Source organism: Chaetura pelagica, unplaced genomic scaffold, assembly GCF_000747805.2.
Source record: "Chaetura pelagica isolate M959 unplaced genomic scaffold, ChaPel_1.0 scaffold72, whole genome shotgun sequence".
Classification (NCBI taxonomy): domain Eukaryota; kingdom Metazoa; phylum Chordata; class Aves; order Apodiformes; family Apodidae; genus Chaetura; species Chaetura pelagica.
Window position 1 is genome coordinate 997,036 of NW_009952560.1, and position 21,937 is coordinate 1,018,972.

The 21,937-nt window shown below is 44.4% G+C and overlaps 1 protein-coding gene across 2 annotated transcripts in view; it reads left to right on the top strand.

The window, feature by feature from the left end:
* Nucleotides 1-21,937, top strand: part of ACACA (acetyl-CoA carboxylase alpha) — a 122,264-nt gene that overhangs the window by 78,672 nt on the left and 21,655 nt on the right. For both annotated transcript variants that reach the window (XM_010009045.1, XM_010009044.1), the window contains 6 exons: nucleotides 318-428; nucleotides 12,990-13,133; nucleotides 13,891-14,011; nucleotides 16,369-16,465; nucleotides 20,116-20,212; nucleotides 20,894-21,029. In XM_010009045.1, the coding sequence (XP_010007347.1) occupies nucleotides 318-428; nucleotides 12,990-13,133; nucleotides 13,891-14,011; nucleotides 16,369-16,465; nucleotides 20,116-20,212; nucleotides 20,894-21,029 (706 nt within the window). The remainder of the gene's footprint in view (nucleotides 1-317; nucleotides 429-12,989; nucleotides 13,134-13,890; nucleotides 14,012-16,368; nucleotides 16,466-20,115; nucleotides 20,213-20,893; nucleotides 21,030-21,937) is intronic.

The window sequence follows — 21,937 nt, forward strand, 5'->3', positions numbered from 1 at the left end:
AGCAACACTACTTGCATCATTACAGGGTTGAGTCCTTTCAAGCTAAATTTAAAATGTTTTTAGAAAACAGTCACTTGGCTTCATGTTTGCTCACTCTGTGAGTTACTGCTTCTCTTTTTAAAAATCCAATACATACATGTTAATGTAGTGTGTTTTATAAAAAAATAGATTCTGGAGTTTTGCAGTTAGAGTAGATTTTATAGCCTCGTAATCCAAACATGTCTGGTTTTATCTGGATGTTTGAATCAATAGGTTTTGGCTGTTTGGTAGGACAGAAATCAATATGGTTTCCTTTTTTTTCCCTTTTTTTTCTTAAGGTTACATGTCGGGCAATTGGAATTGGGGCTTACCTGGTTCGGCTGGGGCAGAGGACTATCCAGGTTGAGAACTCTCATATAATCCTGACTGGCTGTGGAGCCCTCAACAAAGTAAGTTCTTGCCTTTTAGTCCTCAGAGTTATGTGAATTGAATTGGTGTTTCTGTGAGTTCTGCTGGAGACTCAAGGAGCTGCCACCACTGTACCTGTCATTGCACTTGCTCTCTTTTGCTTTCTCCCTTTTCAAGCCCCTCCCGATGGAGGAGGAGAACTGACCCAGGGCAGCAGCTGGGAAATGTTCATGCCTTTGCAGTCTTTTTTCTCTCTGCTCAGTCCTTTCTTGCACCTGATTTTCGTGACAAGAACATCATATTGACAGCCAGAGGCACTATTCCAGGCATCCTGGTTGGAGATTGGCAGGGGACCTAGACAGAACTGCAGATTTAAGGGCTTGAGCATGAACCAGGTGAAGGGGAAGAGGGAGCAGCAGCTTTTAACGTAGGTTGTGTGCAATGACTAAATGCCAGCCGTGGAGGAGCCCACCGACTGGGCAGCATCTTCTCCCACCCACTGTGTGCTGTGACAGAGCAAATGGGGCTCTTTATTGGGTCTGGACAACCGTGTTTCAAAATATGTGGGCCAGAATCACCCTGAGCCTGCAGCCATCCAGAGCATTGCATTAGCACTGGGGGAGCACTGAAGCCTGTGAAAGTGTGTGTGGATGGTGATTTTCCAGGGGTCAGACCTCCTGGAAATCTCAGCTCTGGGGGCAGGGAGGAATAACTCAGCTGTAAGAAAACTTACAGCTTTCACTCCTAAAGTGGCTCTTCTTTTTTTTTTCCTCACCAGAGGTGGTTTTTCTCCCTTGCTGCCCCAAGCCTATTAATATCACAGCCTCCAGCTCCTTGTCTGTAGCAGACATGGCTCACAGCCGACTCTGCTCTTGTCCCTCTCACTGAGGGCTTTGTTTACGTGGGAGTTGGGATTGTGTGGGCACGAGTGCCCTTCCCCATTGTGCAGCTTTGTTCTCAGGCACTCTCCAGCACCTGGGGTGGTTGTGCTTCATCACAAGCTGCATTTCAAGGAGTGCCTGCCTGACAATGGGAGATAAAAGGAAAATAGTCTCTCGTTGAATTATTCCCCTGAATAAAGGGGGCTCTGCAGAAAATGAAGCATTGATCCTATCAGCTCTAGGATACAGCACCCTCAGTGTAGATCTCTTACACACATAACACACCTGCATCAATGGAAGGAAAAGAGGCATTTGAAGTTCCATCCTTTAAAAAGAAATTGAGTCAGTTTAGTGCTTGCTGAAGTGGAGTAAGTTGCCTGGTTCCAGCTGTCATTTATTGGGGATCGGGGCCCTGTGGAGTTTCCCAGATGGCAGGGCCAGTCTGTTTAGTCTTCCTCTTCTGCTCTCTTCTTTCCAGGTTTAACTGCACTCTCTATCTGTGGAGTGAATGTTTGTTTTTATGGGACTAGATTAATCTCACTAAATTTTAGACATTTAAAAATTAAGGATTTAGTCTAAATGAAGCACCAGACGTCTGTCAGCAGGTATAGGTAGAAAGATATGCTTTCTGGGGGTAATTTATCCCATTCCAAGAATTTCAGTGGGCTGAATAATCCCATATGTCCTTTTCTCTCCTCCCTGTTCCTTTGGAAGGGCATATATTGTTATGTAGACACTGAACTTCTACCTGCCTAAAGGTCTGGCAAAGGAGGAACCTATGGCATCCTATCCAGCTTTCCCAGTACGGCAGCTAAGCCCTGACCCAACAGTAAGTTTACCAGTCCTTGAATAGTGAGAGACTTGGATCAAGACTCCAGAAGAGTCTTGTGGTCTTCATGGTAGAAACCTATTGTAGTTTATCTCTGTGAAGTGGGTTAGCCTTGCTGCTTCTGGCTCCCTTTGAGTAGATGGTGAGAAGACCCTGTTCAGCAAAGTCCTTGCTTTGCTTTGTGGAAGTTAGAGTGTCACCAATCCAGCTGGCAGGGGCTTGAGGAAGGATCATGACTGAAAAAAAATAAATGGAAACATGCCTTACATGACAGTTGGAACTGAATGGTTTCTAACACAGTTACATACAAATATTCCTTTAGCTTTTCCCAATTAGTTGTCAGAGATTTAGGACAATTTTTTCTATTTCTGACTTTTGAATGCTCTCTTCAAAGAGGATGCTGTACAAAGCTTACACGTAGTCTCGTGTCTGCATACACATCTTCAAAATGTCCTCTCTCTCCAAGAGGAGAATGTGCAGTGCAAAAATGTTTCTGCAGCAATGGAGACAAGTAAGCTTTCAGAGAGTGGGGAGGTTTGTTCTGGAGAGTTGTTTGATTTTTTTTAATTTTTTTTTTTTTCCCTGTGAAATACCGAATTCTTTTTAATTTATGGGGGGAGCAGAGGAGGACTGTGACAAACATTACATTTGCAGCAGATCTGTTGCTGCTCTTGTTCATTATCATTATGTAAAACCAGCCTGAGGGTTTAGGTGTAGAGGGAAAGGTCCAGCTGCCAAAACCAGACTGTAACCTATAACTTAGATGATGAGCTCAAGGTCAGTATCATTTTGAGCTGAAGCTAATGTTTGGTTCTGGGGGTTGACTAATCATGTACTGGCTGTTCACTGTGTCCGTGTCACTGCTTTGTAAGTAGAGAGGCATATTACTGTAAGACACCTGATATCAGGCAGGTTTAAGGATTCTCTCAGCCCCGTTGCCTGTCAGGGGTGACAAGAAACTGCACAAGAGCTGTACGAGGTTTCCCTCTGCCCCTGATTAAGCTGTCTTTGTTTATAGTCCAGACGGATGGGCAAGGGAAGGACCTGGGGAGAAGGTGTGATGCTCTGCGGTGGGGACAGTGCTCTGCGTGTGGGGGGCCAGGGCTGCATTTCGTCTGTACCCCTTTTGTCTCCACCGTTGCATTTCAGCAGGGGGTGGAGAGGTGGAAATGACATTTCATTCCTCTCCTGCGAGCATGTGCGCGCGCCTGTGCTGAGCCCGCTGACCCCCCTGAAAATTGAAATAATGATAATGCGCGTCTCCTGACTGCATCAAAGTATCAGCACATCAAAAGCCAGGAGGCATGAAATGCAAATGATAAAGTGAAAGCAGATGGATTGTGCATGATCGCCTGATGCCCAATGAATTTTAAAAGGTGCCGGTTCACATGGGGAGAGGGGCTGAAATAAACACGTTATCCCTGCAATTTTTTTTTTGTTCTTGCCGCTCACTCCTGACAATATTTTTTCACACCCCAGCCTGCAGCCACTCCATCTCTCTCTCCCTCCCTCTCCTTCTCTTTCTTTCCCTCTCTCTCTCTTTCGCTGTCTACCTCACACACGTCTCGGGTCATGTCGCTGCAGCTCCAGTGGAAATAATAAGATATAAACCACGAGGTTGTTATTTGCATAGAAATAGCATGGAGCCCCAGGCAGCATGGGAGAAGGACACAGAGATCATTTGTCTAAAATTTTAATGAAAACTTTTGCTGAGGCAGAGATTCTTTTTTTTTTTTTTTTTTTTAACTTTTCCTGCCTCCCCCCTTTTCCACCCCCAAACCTTCCTCCCCCGACTCCCTTTCCTTGTCATAAGCTAGAACAGGGTGATTTCACATGAGCTAGGTGACATCCTGCCACCAAGCAGCAACATTTCCATTGGTTTTCTTTTTAAAAGAAGTGAATCTGCAAAGCCCGACATTCCCAATTTATGCATTACTGGGCTGGTTCAAGCTTCCAGGACTACATTTCATTTCAGTCCTCACAAGGATGTTCCTAAGTCTGTTGCCAACTTATTTTTAGTCAGTTGGCTCCTCCTGGTCTTCGTGTCTCAAAGAAATCCTTGTCTGTAAGCTTGTTTTGTTAATGTAAACAAATAGTAGCTTGCAGTCACATTTTCTTCACATACACGTGTTCTAGGCTTTTTCTAAGGGAAAACAGGTTCTGCAGTGATTTTTCAGGAGCTGTTGCCAGCCTGATACACCTCAGTTCATTATATAGATGTTCAATTTGGTATCTCAAACAGTTCACATTCTGAGCCATGATGAACTGTCCCACACACTGGATTTCACAGTAGAACATCTATAGTGGTCACTTCCAAAGGTGAAGGGATGAATCAGTGGACTGTTCTGTTTCTTCCCCCTCCTATTTGGCTTTGTTTCCCCCCAAACTCTCCAGGCTTGACCTGCCCAAATGCTGCATCAACCTATCTTCCAGTGTGCTTGTCCCTGTGCCCCCATGGCACTGTGCCCTTGGCCTGGTTTGTCAAGAACATCTACGTGTACCAAGCAGGAGCTTGACAAATACCTCCTACCAGGAGTACGTGTCTATGTGGGGCATCAGAAACCACTAAAATAGGAGATGTTCAAAACCTAGATGAAAACCAGAACTCCTGGCTTGGTTTTCCAGTCTGCAGCCAGCTGCCTGTCTGCCTGCTTGTGGTCTGGCATTTTTGATCATAATGGGTATAAAGGCAGGTACCTGCTGACAGCTTGGCCTTGAAACCTTGGTTTATTTATATTTGCAATGTGTTTTTTGAGCCCATCAGGTGGGAAATATCTGCCAGCAGTGGTACATTGCCAGGGCAGGTGGCCCCATCCTCAGAATTTCTTTCTGTAGAAGTTTTTGCCTTCAAAATCATCTTAATTTAAACAATGTGTCTGCTTCTGTAGCCTATTCTAGATGTCAGAGAGCTCAGGACCCAATTTACCATATTAGCAGTGCACTGCTTCTGCCACTGTGAATTGGTGTTTTTTAGGGGGAGAAGACATCTTTGAGGAACAGCTTTAAGAAGAGCGTTTGTGAGATGAACTGATTAGTGGAAGTTTGATGGCTTGCTAATGCAATATGTAAATATCTAGGGGGTTTCCAAGCCAAGTACCAGGGAAAGTCTAGTGACCTTTCTTGAGTACCTCCTTCATTCATGCAGCCCCTGCCTGTGCATGGTGAAGATGTTAACGTGATGGGTGCCAGAGTGTCAGGGCAGCCTGGTGCAGGTGTCACTCATGTGACTGTGGATGGGTCCCTCAGGACTTGTTGATACAACAGACCATAATTGCTGCAAGTATTGTTTTGACAATCTGCATTTAAAACTCAACAATCCCTTTGGATGGGGCCAAAGGAGAATATCCTTGTCTTTTAAATTCATCCCTGAATTGTGCTGAGTGCCAAAGCCAGCACTGAGCTCAGCTCCTGCTTTGGAAGAGGTTTGTGGAATCCCTGAATTGTGCTGAGTGCCAAAGCTCAGCTCCTGCTTTGGAAGAGGTTTGTGGTTTTGTTGGTGTAGACCTGGGGTAGGTTTGCAGCTGAACTGTGGGAGCTGGACTGTTACTGTTTGGGGTTTTTACTATAAAATACCAAATGTGGAAGGTCCTTCTTTTTTACATTCAAGGCAGGGATAGCTCAGTATCTGCTCAAGATGACTCCAGTCTTGGGATTAGATCAGAGCAGTCATGTGAGAGCAATCATGTGAGTTAGAACAGCAAGTGCCATCCCTGTCATTCAAAGAAGCATTATAATTATTAATGCATGATATGAATCTTTCTGTAGTGGCACAGCAAGACTATTAGGAAGATACGTATGGGCACAGGGTGTTGGAGAATGCTAATCAAAGAGGGGCTAGGAAATGTCAAACAGAAACTGACACTTCAACAGTATTCCCTGTCAGGTGGTTCCTCATGTGGATCTCATCAAGGTTACCCTGGTCTGGGCTCCAGTGATGGGGGAAGCAGGAGGGCCTGCTCTGTTGTGCCCTGGGTAGTTATGGCAGATGATGTGGAGAGAGCAGGAGTGGCCACATGAGTGGAGTTTGGTTCCTTCAGCTCTCTTAGAACCAACTCAGGACCTTGGTGTTGGTGGAGGCCTCCCTGGTCACCACCACTCCCAGCTCAACAAAGCCAGTCTGGTTTGAGAACCTAGATGAGGTTAGAGCTCTTTTAAGTGTCAGTCTCAGTTTAGCCATATTTGGCAATAGGAGAAGAGCAGAATTCATTTCCTTTCATGCCAGCGAGAGGCATTGACTGCTGGGGGTGTCTGGTTGGTGGAAGTTGGCAGCACAAAAGTCTTTGCTCTGTGTAGAGAAATTAATGTAAGCAGGATGGATGCCTGGACTCCAGACGAATGCAAATAACCAAACATCACCCTCCATTTCTGCATTTTATTTTTAATTGCCTTTCTTTAAGTGGTGATATTTGTGTATTGTTCCCATTAGAGACAATTTACGTTCCAGGCATTGCATTATCAGTCCCTTTATGTTTGCTTAGGGAAGAAAGTCTAATAGATTTCTGTTTACTTTTTTTTTTCTCCCTCCTTCTATCATTTTTAATATGGATCTTGATCAGTTTATCTATGTGGATGGTGCCTGTGCTGTGGGGGCTGTGTGTGTATTTATTCCTGCTAGAGAGGAGTTGAGCACAGTGGCCTGTATTCTGCCTATCTAAATCTCTTCCTGCACCTTCCAGGGACAGTCCTGCATATTCTAAACCCTGAATGTGTTTCATGTAACCAGGATTGTATCCCAGTTCCTGGTGATCCTGCAGGGTATTTGTTACTGGAGTGTTAACTCTAGAACAGAAGGCACTTTTCAAGCATGTGCCATAATAACTGGTCCTGATCTCCCCTCTCATGGGGGTCCCCAGGAGGATATCAGGGTGACCTGCCTGTGGGTCTTTTCTGCAGTGAATTGCAGGGGAATTATCTACTTGAGTGGGAACTCTAAAATTGGCATTGCAGAACTGTCACCTGTCTCATGATTAACCCTAAACCCATGCTGCAAAGTGAGCAGAAGTTTCACTCTCCTGTGGAAGAGATACCTGCACTGCAGCCTGTTCCCTTGGATGGCCTCTGAAAAAGAGGGTTCTGTTGGGGTCCAGAACGTGACCAAGAGAATGACCAAAACAAGAGCTCTTAAGTATCATGGAGACAATAATTACTGTTGTTCACAGGGCTAGTGTCTAGATTAGGGAACCCTTGGCTGAGACAGATGGGATTTATGAGTGTTTGCACCATGTAAAATAGGGGGCTGTAATTTTAGTTTGCAAAGTATGTTGAGTCCTTTTGATTTACCACTGACTGATGGAGTGACCTTGAGCAAAACATCCAGTCTCCCTACACAATTCCTAGGCAAGAATTTTTTTGACAAGGCATTTTTCATTTGAAAATGCCAGTTCACTAAAACTGGAAAAAGTATCAAACTTCAGGAAAAAGTATCATTTTTTATGGATTTCTCCTTTAGACTTTTTTTTTTTGGGGGGGACAAATAAAAAGTGAGTTTGTTTGGTTTGGTTGCTTTTTTTTTTCCCCAGCTGACTTCTCTCTCAAAATGTTTTTTTATTTCTCATACCCACAGCAAATATTTCAGAAATCAAAACCAAACATCCTGACCTTGTTTGGTGTTTGTTCAGAACTCAGAAATGCAGCATTTTCTTTTCTTTCACAATCCAGAATTTTTCAAAAATGATTGAAAGATGGAAAAAACTGTTTCCTGTTGCCATTTGGAAACAGAGAGGAGGCCTCTTTTGCATCTGCTCAGCTGTGGAGCCCTGCTCCCTTTGTATTGGTAGGGTGCTTTGGGATCTCCAGGCAGAAGGTGCTGTGGAAAGGCCAGCTGCAGTTGCAGTGTCCATCTGGATGCACTTCTCCTGCTGCCTCCGAGGTGAAGTGCAATTGCTTTTTTCCCCCTTCCCCCTCTGATCTCACCAAATTAAAGCAAGAAAAAGACTCCACCAGCAAGACCTACTTCTGGATTTGCAGTCAGTAGCCATCTCCAATAACCATCAGGCTGTCAGCTTCCCCCCCACCTCCCCCTGCCTCCCACCTCCCCCATCACTCACCAAAGAAAAAAAAGAGCTGGAGCCACAGCTTGAAATATATCATGCAATAGTGTATCATGAATTTCTTGTGAATCACATTGGTGAAGCAGGTTTATTTATTTCTGAGACTTTAAATCAATACAAAGTAGGTCTCTTAGTTCTGAAGCTGGGATGGAGTGTGAAAAAATGAGCCCATTGTACTCTTAAAACTTTGGGGAAAGGAGATGACAGCTATATAATTCCATTTACCAGGCACTAGGGGCTTTAATGTGAAGGTGACAGGGAGCTCTTTGTGCATTTAGAGCACCATATCTTCTAAATAAAAGATCTGTAGACTTGATAGTGGAGTATAGCTCTGACTTTAATAATCTCCAAGCATTAGACCAAGCCAATATGTTCCCAAGTCAGGAGGGTCCCCCACCGACCGCTCGTAAATTAAAAGTGCAGGAGCTGCACAACGTTCCGGGATTAGAAATGCAAGAAGTGCTGTCGGTCTCCAGGCAAGGAGGTGTCAGCCTTGCAAAGCAGGCTGAAGACCTGGGAATGGGGCAGCTCAGGAGCACAGCTCTTCCTGGTGTCCTGCCTCAGCTTGGTGCTCCTGTTTGGTGTTGCTGCTGTTTTACCTTCTAATGACATGGTGTGTGGGGGAAGAGCTGAGTGATAGGGATGAACACTCTGAGATCCGTTGAGGCTTGACTGCACATAATAACAGTCAGGTTTTAAGTTCCTACATTGTGTTTTCTGATGAGACATTCATTCTGATCATTTCTGCTTGTTTATGAAAAATAGGCTATTTATAGTATGTGCATGTGCCTTTTCTGCTTCAGGTTTCTGGCAGATAATATAAATTGTGGGATGGGAATTGCAATTATTGAAATTATTCAGATAAAAATCTGGCACTTATATTTGATATAAACACATGATATGCTCTGAATAATAACAGCACTTATGTTACATAATGATTCACATTCAAGCCCTCTGCTGTCTTTTTTTTCAGATCTTTCCTCTTTGATGAGACATATGAGCCAATCCAGTTTGCAGCCAAACCAGCTTTGCAGTGAATGTCTTAACTAGCTGGCAGCTCAGTTTCCGAAAAGGAGCATAGAGAAAGCAGCTGGTCATCATGGGTTTGAGTGCTGGAAAATGATTAATATGCAGATGACATGCCTATAAACCTGTTGAGGATGGCCTTTTGAAGGCTGAAAAGGCTGCTAGAATTCCTGGCTCTCCTTTGTACTTGCCAAAAGATCCTCTGAAGTAAAAAGAAATGCGGGTTCCTGTTGCTGTAGGGAGAAGGGCTTTTGGAGCACCAGATGAAATAAGTGTTGACAGTTGCTGCCTGTGTGTTTTGTGAGCATGTGGTAGCAAAGGTTGCATTATTTGGGAAGTGATGTTAGTGCAGTCAGGCTGAGCTTCAGCGCAAGCAGTTCTAGAGCTGGTGTTGCCTTCTGGCCACTTCTCTGCTGGCCTCATCCTTTTGTTGAGAAGGGGGCACAGAGGAAGCAGTTTGCTTGGAAGGTTTGTCATCAGGAGCCAAGGAAGAGGAGACTGAGCAGCTCATCCGAATCCAACTAGGGTCCCTGGTGACCAGGAGACTGGTGTCAAATACACAGGGAGTAGGTGGTGGTGGTAGCATTTCAAACTCCAGGTGGACAGAAACATGGCTTCTGGGTTTCTGAGCTTTCATGGGGTGGAAAGAATTTGAATTTAAAGCAAATTTTCTGGTTCCAGAAGCTTACTGTCTGGTGCTTTGCTGTTCATGGCTGCTCTTTTTTTGTCTGTTTTTGCCATCACATGAAGCACAAGCTCAGAGGTCAAATATTGCCAAGATTCAGGTAGATGTGTATTGTGTATCTCAGCTTTAAAATTCTGGAACCTGTTCTTTCCTACCCCTCTGACTGGACCTTTCTTGATCTCTGGTCTATGCAGCTGACTCTGGTAGCTGCCTCTTTGACTGTTCCCTTGGGTGCTAGTAACCTTTCTGCTAGGAAGGGGCTGCTTTGCAAACTTAACCCTTCGTGCACATGTTTGCTTGTTAAGCAGATGCCTTCTATAAGCTGAGAGCTAATGATGCTTTCACTTCTTAACCTCTTGCTTCCTGTGCTTCAGTGGACCTCCCTGCTGGACCCAAATTCTCAGACTTTGACATTTACTATTTAGACAAGTCCTGGTCATATCAGATATCGGGTTTAATCCTGCGCAATCTTTTCTCCCACAAGTTTGTTTCCAGCATCACCTGTCTAACTGATTTAGCAACATTTCTAACTCCACTCCTGCCTCTGCTGTCCATGTGTCTTACTGAGGAACACCTGAATCCTTTAATTGCAGAAGCATCAGTTTTGGATTTCTCCAGCAGATGTATTCTCTTTCACCCTTGGATATTTTCTTGCAGAAACATTTATACAGCAATATGCATTGCACCATTTAAGATTGTTAATTGGAGATTGAATTACTTGTCAGCCTTTAAAAATGTGGTCCTCTGAGGTCAGAGATGAGGTGGTTAGCAGAGCTGAATGGATGAGCTATTGCATTCATTTTTTTCTCAAGCCAAATGATCATTGTCTGTAAGCTGGCTAGCCCTTCAGTGCCTTTTAACCTCTGGCACCCCGTTCAGTCTGCAGCTGCATGTGTGGGACAAGTTGGCAGGACCTCTGATGGGTCCTGAGAAGACAGAAGAGCACACGGTTAGCGGACCAGCACCCAGCCTGGCAGTGTCCCTGGAAAACAGCCTCTTTAACCCCTCAGCTGCACCCTGCACCAGGGAGTGGAGCAGCCTGCTTTGCCTTTGGGCTGTGCTGAAGTCAGGGTCTGATTTAGAGCTTGTGTGTGCCCATATTACATATCCCTCCTCCTGCTCTCAGCCCAGGTGCAGGTGCACACATGTGGACATATATGTCATACAAATGAAGGCAGCCAGAGGTCGGCCCTGCAACTTTTAAATGCAGCTTGGGACTGCCTTGCCTCTGCTGACAAACACTGACAAGTAAATACTTCTTTGGCTCGGTGCTACAGAGGGATTTCATTTGCACAGCTCCTCACAATGCTCTGCCACTTCACTGAAATGTCTGGAGCACTCAGGAAAAGGAACTGCATATTTATCTTGATCTCCAAAAAGGGATTTAAGGGTGAGAGCAAGCGGTATATTAGACTGTTTTCATTGCCTGTCAGCAGTGGTAAACCTGAGCTGTCTACAGTGTCTCTAGATAAGCAGCAGCAGAGGCCCATTTTGCATGTACATATGTTTGCATTTGTTCATAGATGGGGAGTTTAAATCCTCTTTATTTTTATTTTCCTCTGTGGAAAGCATTTAGCTGGGCTTGTGCCTGGCATCTGGAGGCCTGTGCTTTTCTTTTCCTTGAATCTAAATCTATGCTGCTGTCTTTTCTACCAGGCCTTTTCATGGCACTGTTATTATTAGAGGAAGATTAAGGTGTTTGAGCTCAGAAGGGAGGCCCAGGAACACCTCCATGCAAAACCACAGTGCTGACATTGACTTCTAAATTTTTGGGCTAGTCGCACAAATTCTGGGCCTCTGTTTCTCCTTGTATGTAAACCTCGACTGGCATCTGTCTCATGGAGAGTTTTGTGAGGATCATCCAGTGCTTGTAACATGGAGAGTTTTGTGAAATGACAGACCACCAGGCCTTTAAAGGAAAATTAACTTGAAGTTAGCAAATGCCACTGGTTAGGCAGTGCTTAAGACAGGCACAACAGCTTCCTGACCCCAGCTCTCATTAACTGACATTGTGCAAGAAGAAAAACACTTGGTCCACTGTAGTTTTATAACCAAAGTTTCCTATCTTTGTATGCCTTTAGCACCTTCCCCCAAAAAGTTAAATACTGAGAAATGTGGAGCCCCTCTGTACTATGGGTAAGAGGAGTTATGTCCTAAGTGCCCATTGTAGGATATGGAGATGAAGATGAAGTCAGATCCAAACATCCCTTCTGTGAGGACCAGATTGCCTTGGGCTCCAGCTCCTCCTCTCCTGGGATAGCCCTTCTTCCTAAACTGAGCTGTACTGGTTGTCTGGTGGGGGAGGCAGGTTGTTTGTGTGTGTTTGAGGGGCTTTTTTAAGATCTAAATGAAGCAGGTACGTAATGCCCTCTGTCTGTTAGAAAGACTCAACCCATAAAAATAACAAACGGCGTGTATTTGCTAGAATGTCAAAGTTATGAGTTTATTTTGTAATGATGTGCTCCTGCCTTCATGAGGTAAACTGGCCGTGGCAGAGGTGTTATTAGTAATATGGACTCAGTGGAGCAGAAATCTGAGTGACCGAGAGATCAGTGTATCAGTCAGTGAGAGGGCAAATGGAAAGAGACAGGAGGAGAATGAGAAAAGAGCCTCCGTGCCTGGGCTGAGATTAGAGATGGAGCCTTGCAGGAGAATAGGAAGCCCAGCAGTCAGAGTCTTATTCTTTCTAGTCTCTCTAAGGAGCTGGCTTTGTCTTTGCTATACTCAGCTTTACGCACAATGTTGATTTTTTGCCCAGTTTAAGGTTTAAATAGGCCCACCCTACCACTTGTCTTCGTTGGAGGGATTTTGAATTCATGAGCTGAGCTGAAGTCAGCACCCAGGAGACTTGGTCACTTATCAGCCCCATTTGCTGCTTGGGGAAGGGCAATTCCTTTGCCCTTTTCCCTGCCTCAGTTTCCCCACTTGTATCATTCCCCTTGGGCATCACTATTCATAAGCTATCACCTGCCCACAGGGCTTGGGAAGGTCTGTTGTCAGTGGTTTGCTCCACCCTTTGGTATTGAAGTGATTATGACTTGCTGCAGGGAAGGGCTTCTGAGTATCTTCTTAGCCAACACCTCCTTGTCACATCCCATCCTCTGACAGGTTTCCTGTTTTTCTTTCGACAGGTGCTTGGGCGGGAAGTTTATACCTCCAACAACCAGCTGGGTGGGATCCAGATAATGCACAACAACGGGGTGACACACAGCACAGTGTGTGATGATTTTGAAGGAGTCTACACTGTTCTGCAGTGGATTTCCTACATGCCAAAGGTAATTCCTGGCCCTGCAGAAGCTCAAGGTTGCCATTACCTATTTGCTTTTTCCACAGGGTTCTGGGGGGTGCGGGACTCTGCACCCGTGGGTTTTTTCTGCAGTTGGATGGAGCCAGCAAAATGGTTTAGACTCATGATGGAGGCTGATGAGCATCATGGTTCTGAAGTACACAAAGCAGTTTTGTCTTCAAGTGCTGGAGGAGCTGGGATGTGGGGCAGCCTGGTACTGCCCGGGGCACTTTCACATTAGTTCCCTAGTGTGCTGCTCTCAGGCCTCTGGGCAGCAGGATTCTATGTGCTTCATGGATTGTCTCATACTGAAAAGACTCAAAGGTCCCCTCTGAGGCAGCAATTTGTAGGAGTTGATGTATATGTGTAAGCTGCTCTGAAGCCAGGAAGGCAGAAACAAGAAGAGGGAGGTCACCTTCCTTCGGGAAGGAGTGTGTAGAATAAGTCAGGTGGCCTGGTCACCTTTCAAAAATTAAATTGCAACCCCTCACTAATGCTGGCTATGCCTGAAGTTCAAGAGCAGATGAAGTGCAATGCATGCCATGTGAAGCCAAAGGAGGGTTTGAGAGAGTGTATGGAGCACACTGAAGTTTCCTCAGGCTCTTGCCAAGTCTCTGGGATCCCATCAGTTAGAGGGTCGTGCGGTGTGGGGGACACAGAACTCCAACCAGGACCTCTAGAGGTAGTGTTTGGTGCAAAGCTGTGCAGGAAAACTACTTCAATCATTATTCTTCTTTTTCCCCTAGAATGTATCCAGCCCTGTTCCTATCCTCAAAGTCAAGGATCCTATAGACAGAACCATAGACTTTGTTCCTACCAAGACTCCCTATGATCCTCGCTGGATGTTGGCTGGACGCCCAAATCCAAGTATGTAGATCTTTGGTGGCCAAGACACACAATAATGGATCTTGTTTCCAGACTGTCCAGGCTTTATGTCTGCAATCCATATGTACTTCAGAGTTCATAAAGTAGTTAGTTCTCAATAATTTGAATATAATATATGAAAATAACATGTACATTCTGATTGCTTGAGGACACTTCATTATTAGTTCCTTTCATAGATTTTCCTTTTTTATTTTATGGTTCAGAGGAAAGTCCATATTCTTGCTGGTTTTGGAGGGTAATTGTATTGAAAACATTACCAACCACTGAACCTTTTAGGGTTGAGCAGCCTATGTACATACAAGCTGCAAACTGGGTGACCATTGTGCCTGCTGGTATGAATGAGTTTGGGAGGCTGAAATGAGATTTGTGATAAACTAAGTTTTCTGGTTTTGGATAATATTTTTTCATCATCTCTCAAGTAATTCATTCAGCTGTCTGAGTGCAGCCAACACTGGCTTCCAAATCGAGTGACTTCAGATTTTAATTTAGTGGAAGCGTTAAGGAAAGCAGATGATTCCCTGTGATAAGTTAAAGCAGATATCTCCTAGGTGAAAAGTTAAAGCCATTTATTAGGAGAGATATTGCCGTGATATTCTTCAAAGTGACGCCCGACACGAGGCCAGAATCTAAACGATCAGCTTTGGGCTCACGATAAAGAGATAATTTTGAAATGGATGGTCACATTTTACAGTGGGGCCACAGAGGCAAGGAATGTAGAACACAGTAATTACAAGTTTGGTCTTGATAAAACACTCTCCATCCTGTTTAAGTCAGCAGAGGTTAGCTTGCTTAGATCTCCACTTTTAATTGGTTTTGGACTTGGGTTTGCAGAAGCAGAGGTGCTTGTTCAGATTAAAGCATTCCTCAGAAGCTGTGTGCCAAGGGGGAAAGCTGGGAAGGATTTTGAGTGGGGTTTTTTTGCAGAGCTTGGTGAAGCCCCAGTGGAAAGCAGGTGCCCCAGAGAGTTGTGGTTTCTATAGTTGCGTGAGGGGAGTATCTTGATGCCTTGACTTTCGAATAAGCAGCTCATACAGGCTGGAAGACTGGAGAAAGAGAGCTGGCTGGACATGTTCCTTGTCACCAGGGGGTCCAATGTCAGTAGTCAGCCCCTGTAGGGTTCAAGCTGAAATACAGGAACACCTTCTTGCCATGGTCTTCCAGTCTGGAGATTGGAAGCAGTGCCGTGTCACCGTGCAGGTCGGCATCAGGAGACTTGCCTCATTCGTCTTGTCTTTTTTGTCCACATAAGGGACACACAAGGAATGTAGAGAAATACACTGTAAACTGCTGCCCTGCTTCCTGTAGGGGTAATTGTTATCCTGGACATTTTATTTGAAGGAATGTCTGTGGGTTGCTAGTGTACAGATGTGTCATCACATCTGTGAGTAGAGAGGTACAGTCAATATGTTGGAGTTTGTAATGTAGGAGGAGCCCCAAACTTGACACTACCCTGGCTTTGTAAAGAGCAATAAAACTAGTTGATTGTTGTCATGATTGGGATAATCAAGCCCTTTATGCTTCAAGGTAGAAGCTGCAAGGGTCAGGAAAAGTTTATTCTCTTAGAATTGCACAGTCATCTTGGTAATGTGCTTTTTGGGAACAGCTGGATTTCTCCCAGGCATTAGGAAGCTACTGCTTTCTTTGGGCAAGGGAATAGGTCTGAGAGTGCGTGGGCTGGTCTAGGATAGGAACTCTGGAAGCAAGTGTTAGTTTAGAGGGAGCTGCATCATCTGGTGTCTTTGATGGTGCAAGAAGGCTTTTGCTGTCAGAGTATTTCATTTCAGTTTTTCCAAAAGAATGTGTGAATCATGCTCAGACGTGTGGTCTAGTTTTAAAATACCACAGCCATTTTTAGATTTAGTTCCTGAATTTCTTCAGCATTCCTTCTTGGGCAGAATCAAGAGAAAAAAAAATGTGAGAAAAGTTTTAAAATAGAAATAGGCATTTTGAAAAACATCTTTAATGACTTTACTGCCTTTTGACAAATGTTTGTAGTGTCTTGAAAAAACAGTTATTTATTTAAAAGCGTGTGAAGTCCCTCTGGTATCTGAACCCCATCGTTTAAGAATAAATGATGCTTTTGCTGATAAATGGCTGTCTTTATGTAGACTAGCAAATGAAATAAGACGTGATGGCTGAAGGCAGACAAACGCTCAGCTGTCTAATGTTCCCTTGTATTATAATCGATTTTAAAATAAATAAATAAAAAGACAGTGCCAAGTTCTCCGCTTGGCATTTTTAAGCAAATTTCAGTTGCTCCTTTTATAGTCTCTCTTCTTTCTTCCCTCCCTCCTCCTGCCTCTGGTATTTCAATTTTTTTCCCCTGTCTTTCCCTTTAGGTCAAAAAGGACAGTGGCTAAGTGGTTTCTTTGACAATGGCTCATTCCTGGAGATCATGCAGCCCTGGGCACAGACAGTTGTGGTTGGCAGAGCAAGGTAAATTCAAAGAGGCATTATAGACATTTGTAGAAATCAAGTTTTGTTATGCTTGGTGTTTTTCTAGAACCTCCTTTGAAAGTTGATGGCTGTAAGTAAAACTAAGTACTTGAACAGGATCCTTCTTTATCACAGGAATGAAGCATAATCTGATTGTTTGTCCTTTTTTGCTTGGAGCTGACAGATTTAACATGCACAAAGGCCAAGAAGAGAGATACTATAAAAATTATGGCAGACTGTGTGTTTCCCCAGGTACATGATTGCAGAGTGAGGCCTTCTTGCAGCTCTGACTTAGTTGAAGAGTTATTACACAGTTTATTGTTTTGCAGTCTGATTTGACTTGCAAGAGAAGTTCAACTAAAACTAGAGCAAATTGCAAGAAACTCTGCATAGAGAAGAGCCTAACATTGAGGTTTGTGTGGAACATTGTGCAGTGATTTCCAAACCAGCAGCCACCACATCTGATCTTAGTTGTTTTTTATGATGTAGAGATTTGAAGCTCCAGAGACCTGTGACACTCACATCCCCCCAAGGGGTGTCCCTTCCTCTTAGTTTGCTGCCAGGTGGCACCTGTGCAGAATTCAAAAATGTTCCCTGCTGCCTTGAGATTTAGATCCTTGTCTTGAAAATATTTGCAGGCTGGGTCACTGTGGCTGTTGCAGGTCTGTGAACTCTCAGAGCTGGCAGGAAGCAGGAGCCTGGACACAGGATCCTGCATTTTGACAGAATGCAAATCACAACTGGGCTCAGAACCCCTCTGTCACCTCTTTTCTAGTTTCTTTAGTTTTTTGCCCCCTTCAGAATGGCACTGTGAGTTTTGTGATCTGATTGTCTACTTCCTCTCAGAACAAAGCCATTTTGAAGAGTACATTTTTCTCCCTTGAATTTCCACCTACAAGTGCTCAAGCTGTCCAAAGGCAGCATGCTTATCCTCTGTCACTCATTCCTCACACTACTGCCAGCTCTCCTCTCCAGACAGTTTCATCCTCTCGCCTCCAGCAGGCTCCCAGCTCTTAATTGATGTCAGGTTTGGTTAATTGTCAGCCTTTTTTTAATTATTATTTTTATTTGAGAGATAAAAATCCTGAAGTGCCAGAATAGAATCCTGGAGGCTTCAGGTGTTACAGTTACTGAGATTCAGTCATTCCTGTGAAGACACGAGTTCAGAGTGCCTTAGTTCCTAGGAGAAGTCTGCATCAAAGAAAAATCTTCACTTCCCATATTGCTGTCATCACAGTGCCAACAATCCAGATGCAAATTACCTGATCATGCTAAAATCTCCTGGAAATCCTGTAGCCACTCCTGGGGTCTGACTCCAACAGCCTCTGGCTGCACCAAACACGAGGACTGACTGTAGCACCAGGGTATCCCTAGGATGCTGAATTTGATTTCCAGAGCATTCAGTGGGAGACAGGACAAGCCACCACTGTTCTGAAACATGGCACAACTGGGATGGCCAGCTGGGCTCCCAGCCAGCCTAGCCATGAATCAATGCTGCTGCTTATCTCCATTATGTTGATCACACAATGTGGGTCCAGAATATTTGGCACTGGGAGCTCCCATTTCTCTTTTAGACCCTCTAAAGCCACAGCTCTACAGAGTCCTCCTGATGAGGGCCAGAGGGGCAGACAGCAACACTTGAGGCTTTCACTAGAGCTCCCGTGCAGCATCGCAGGGGATTGTGTCTGTTCTGGACATCTCTGGACATCTGTCACATCAGGAGCTGTGGTAATATGTTAATGAAGGAGACTTCCAGATATAAGGGCATGCTCAGCAAAATATCCCTCTGCTGCTCTTTTCTTAATACTTTTGGGCTCCTAAGAAAGCTCTTGAGCTGCCCAAGCCCAGCTAGAGATGAGCTGCTGCTGAGCCAAAAGCACGTCCATGTGCCAGGGCTGCTCAGCTCTGTCTTCATGAAGTGCCACATTTTTGCCCACTGCTGGTCCTAGGGCTCCCAGTGCTGTTACACTGCAGATCCTTTCCATTTAGAGTATTGTCTGATCTTACATTGTTGAGAGGAGCCAAAAGTACCTTCTGACTCCACTGCTAATTGCAGCACATAGCCTTGGGATGTCTTGTGATCTTTTGATACACTTTGATACTTTTATCTGCCATCCTATAGTGATTTAGAGGCTTTTAGACTAAGCAGTATAACTGGGAGGAGGAAGAGGGGAGAAATCAATGTTTTGGTAAAGCTAGAAGGTCCCTATCCAGGCCCTAGCTCAGCTTTACTTGCAGCTTCTTTCTTCTGACAAATTCCAAGTTCCTTTGGACTCTGAGGTATATATAATACCAATGAAACTGACTTCTTTCAAAAGCAGTGGCACTTTGAAAAAAACAAATATGAATGTATTCTTCTGGGATTGTTACTGTAAGTGCTGCCAAAACTCATCTTTTGTATGTATGTTTGGAATATGTGTGCTGTTGGCTGTAAATTGTCTTTTATTATTCTATGGCAACTTGTCCAGGGACACACTATAAAACAAGATGTAGCATCTTCATGTGCTAGCCTGATAAAATTTATATGAAGTATAATGGAAAACAGAAGTTGTTTTGAGCTGTTTTCAAGTTCAATAAATAACTGTAATACTTGGATAAAGATGTTCTTTATTAGGTCACATGGGCCCTAATATAGAAGTTATAAGTTACCGATTTAAGACGGCTTCTGCAATTACAGGTTTCCAGGCAGACTCTTAATCATAGTGAATGGGAATATTTTCAACCCCCTAGTGCACATGGGCCTTGTCGCTTTCTCTGCCTGCAGCACGTGTCATCCAGCTTGAGGTGGTTGAGCAGAGAGCAGAGGCTCTGCTGGGACTCCTGTCCTGGGATTAAGCAGTTGTCATGGCAAGTGAGATGCCTTTTGTGTCAAGGAGTGGTTAGACTCTGCAGGAAGCAGAGCTGAGCATCCTCCCTGCACTCCCTGCTCATCACCCCATCCCTGCACCCTTCCAGCCATCCTGCAGCTGGGAGGTTCTGGGGGGGAGACAGATGGACAAACCTAGAACTTTCCCCGTCGTTCACCCTAACCACTTGGGACTCACCATCCCTGCATGTGTTCAAGGAAAGGCTGGATGTGGCACTTAGTGCCATGGTCTAGCCAATGTGGTGGTGTTAGGTCGTAGGTTGGACTTGATGATCTTAAAGGTCTTTTCCAGCCTTGGTGATCCTATGATTCTGTGTGTGAGAAGGAGTTTTTATAAGCAGTGGATGTTTATGGTGGCCAAGACATCAGCATGGCTCAGAGATGCAGCCGATGGGTGTGTTTCATCACCTGACACTCCTTGTCAAAACAGGCCATGGGAAACCTTGGGTCTCCATGGTTATTTTTTGTGGTCAGGACCATTGGTATCAAAATCTGTTTGGTAGCAGGTGAAGGGAGGTGGAGGTGTAGCTGTATCATTCAAAATTTGGGCTTTAGTTTATTCTGTTTAATTTTTAGTGAGGTGTGTGTTAGTTTTTAGACCTAGATTTTGCTTTGAGAGCAGATATTTAGCCAAATGCCTTATAAACTCTTCAAAAAGGCCAGATTGCTTCTTCTGCCATTTGCTGCATTGTTTGTCTCTTGAGTATTTTTATGCAAATTGAAAAAATAGTCTATTTGTGTAACAGTAGAAATATGAATTTTGATTTGTCTTGCATGGTTCCAGGCTGGGAGGAATACCTGTAGGAGTAGTTGCCGTAGAAACGAGAACAGTGGAGCTCAGCATCCCTGCTGATCCTGCAAACCTGGACTCAGAGGCCAAGGTAGGTTGGATGTGTGCTTGGTTGCTTGTTTGTCCTCTGGGAATGTCTCTGTGGAAAGAACACTTCTTTTGATGGGATTTTTTTTCGCTCAAGTGGGGGACAAAACGTGTAGCTGTTCTTGGGGGGGCTAATGCATGGCAGGTGCTGGGAGGAGTAAATGGGCAGTTGTGTTGGCCATACCTGCAGGAGACACATTTCCCTGCAGTCCTGCTTCTCTTATTTGAGGTGCAAGGAGGGGAATCTGGCAAGCAAAAATTATTTCCCTTCCCTTTGGCAGTGGCTGTAGTGTTTCATGTCCTTTCTGCTGACATTTTGATTTTTTAATTCCTGATGTCACAGTTCTGGCCCTACATTATCCTGGGTCTTCTCCTTTGCATATCTTTTTATCTTCCTTCACCTTCTTGCAGCATCAACAGTATCAGACTTCCCTTGCCATCTCTCTTCCTCTTCCTAACTGAATCAGTGGTGACACTCCTGTTGATGTTGGTGACATCCCAATTGGATCTGTTGGTGATTGTCCTGATTTTTCTGTGGGCAGACACATCCCAAGCATTCCATACGCTGCATTCCTCATTGTTAATTCCAAGTGACAGCTCTTTTTGTGTCCATTTCTTTATTTTTATGCTAACTCTTGTATTAATGTGTTTCAAGGCTTTTAACAGTCTTTCCTATTCTCCCCAGATAATCCAGCAGGCTGGTCAGGTCTGGTTCCCTGACTCTGCCTTTAAGACTGCACAGGCTGTCAAGGACTTCAACAGAGAAGGGCTGCCTCTGATGGTCTTTGCTAACTGGAGGGGCTTCTCTGGTGGAATGAAAGGTAACCATTGATTGGGATGCCCTTGCAGTGTTGTCTCATAGAGTGCATTGTCTTCTGCTGCTCTGGGCATGGCTGCTTTTCCCTGCCATGTCATATACCTGAGTGGCACCAAGCTCCTTGGGTTTAACATTCTGGAGAGGTTCTCTGGGGCCAGGCCAGCATGTGGGGAGGGACACAGCAATGGAATTGTATTTGTATATGAACCCTCATCCACAGTTACAGGAACTGGCCAGCTCATCTGCAGTGAGAACAGCATGTTAGCAGTGGTCTGATAGAATTTGCAGCTCCAACCTGGGCTGATTGAACACTAATCTCAGGAAACCCTTTCTGCTTGTGGCTTTATATCCTTCTGCCTCAGCTTAAGGGGGCCAGAAAAGCCAACATTATTGCATATCAAAAATGTATTGGCATCTTCTGTCAAGTGGAAACATTGTGTCATTGATGATTTTCCCCACTGTAGTATTTTCCAATCAAGGGCTGTCTCTCAGTTGACTCTTTTGGTGCTAGTGATGGTCCTGTGAAGAGAACAGTTATAAAACTGCTCAGTTAATATACCAGCAGTTACATTTTTGCACCACATACTGCTACTTTAAATTTTATGAAGTGCCAAGAATGTCAGATTGATACTGTAACATTTAAATACCTAAAAGATTATTGCCTGTTACCTGCATGTGGCACTTAACAAACACAGAAGTTACAAGTGCACTAAGTAAAAGTTCCTTGTCTGGAAAAGCTGACCAGGTGATAAAAGTTGTCCTGCTCTGCTGTCTCATCAGCAGGGCAGAAAGCAATGCCATTGAGTTTGCAGAGGCAAAGACAAAGATGGCAAAATTCTTTCCTCTGGACAATCCCATTACCTTTTAGGGGGGTTTCTCCTCCATGTGCTGCTGCTTCTCTCCCTTTGTGAT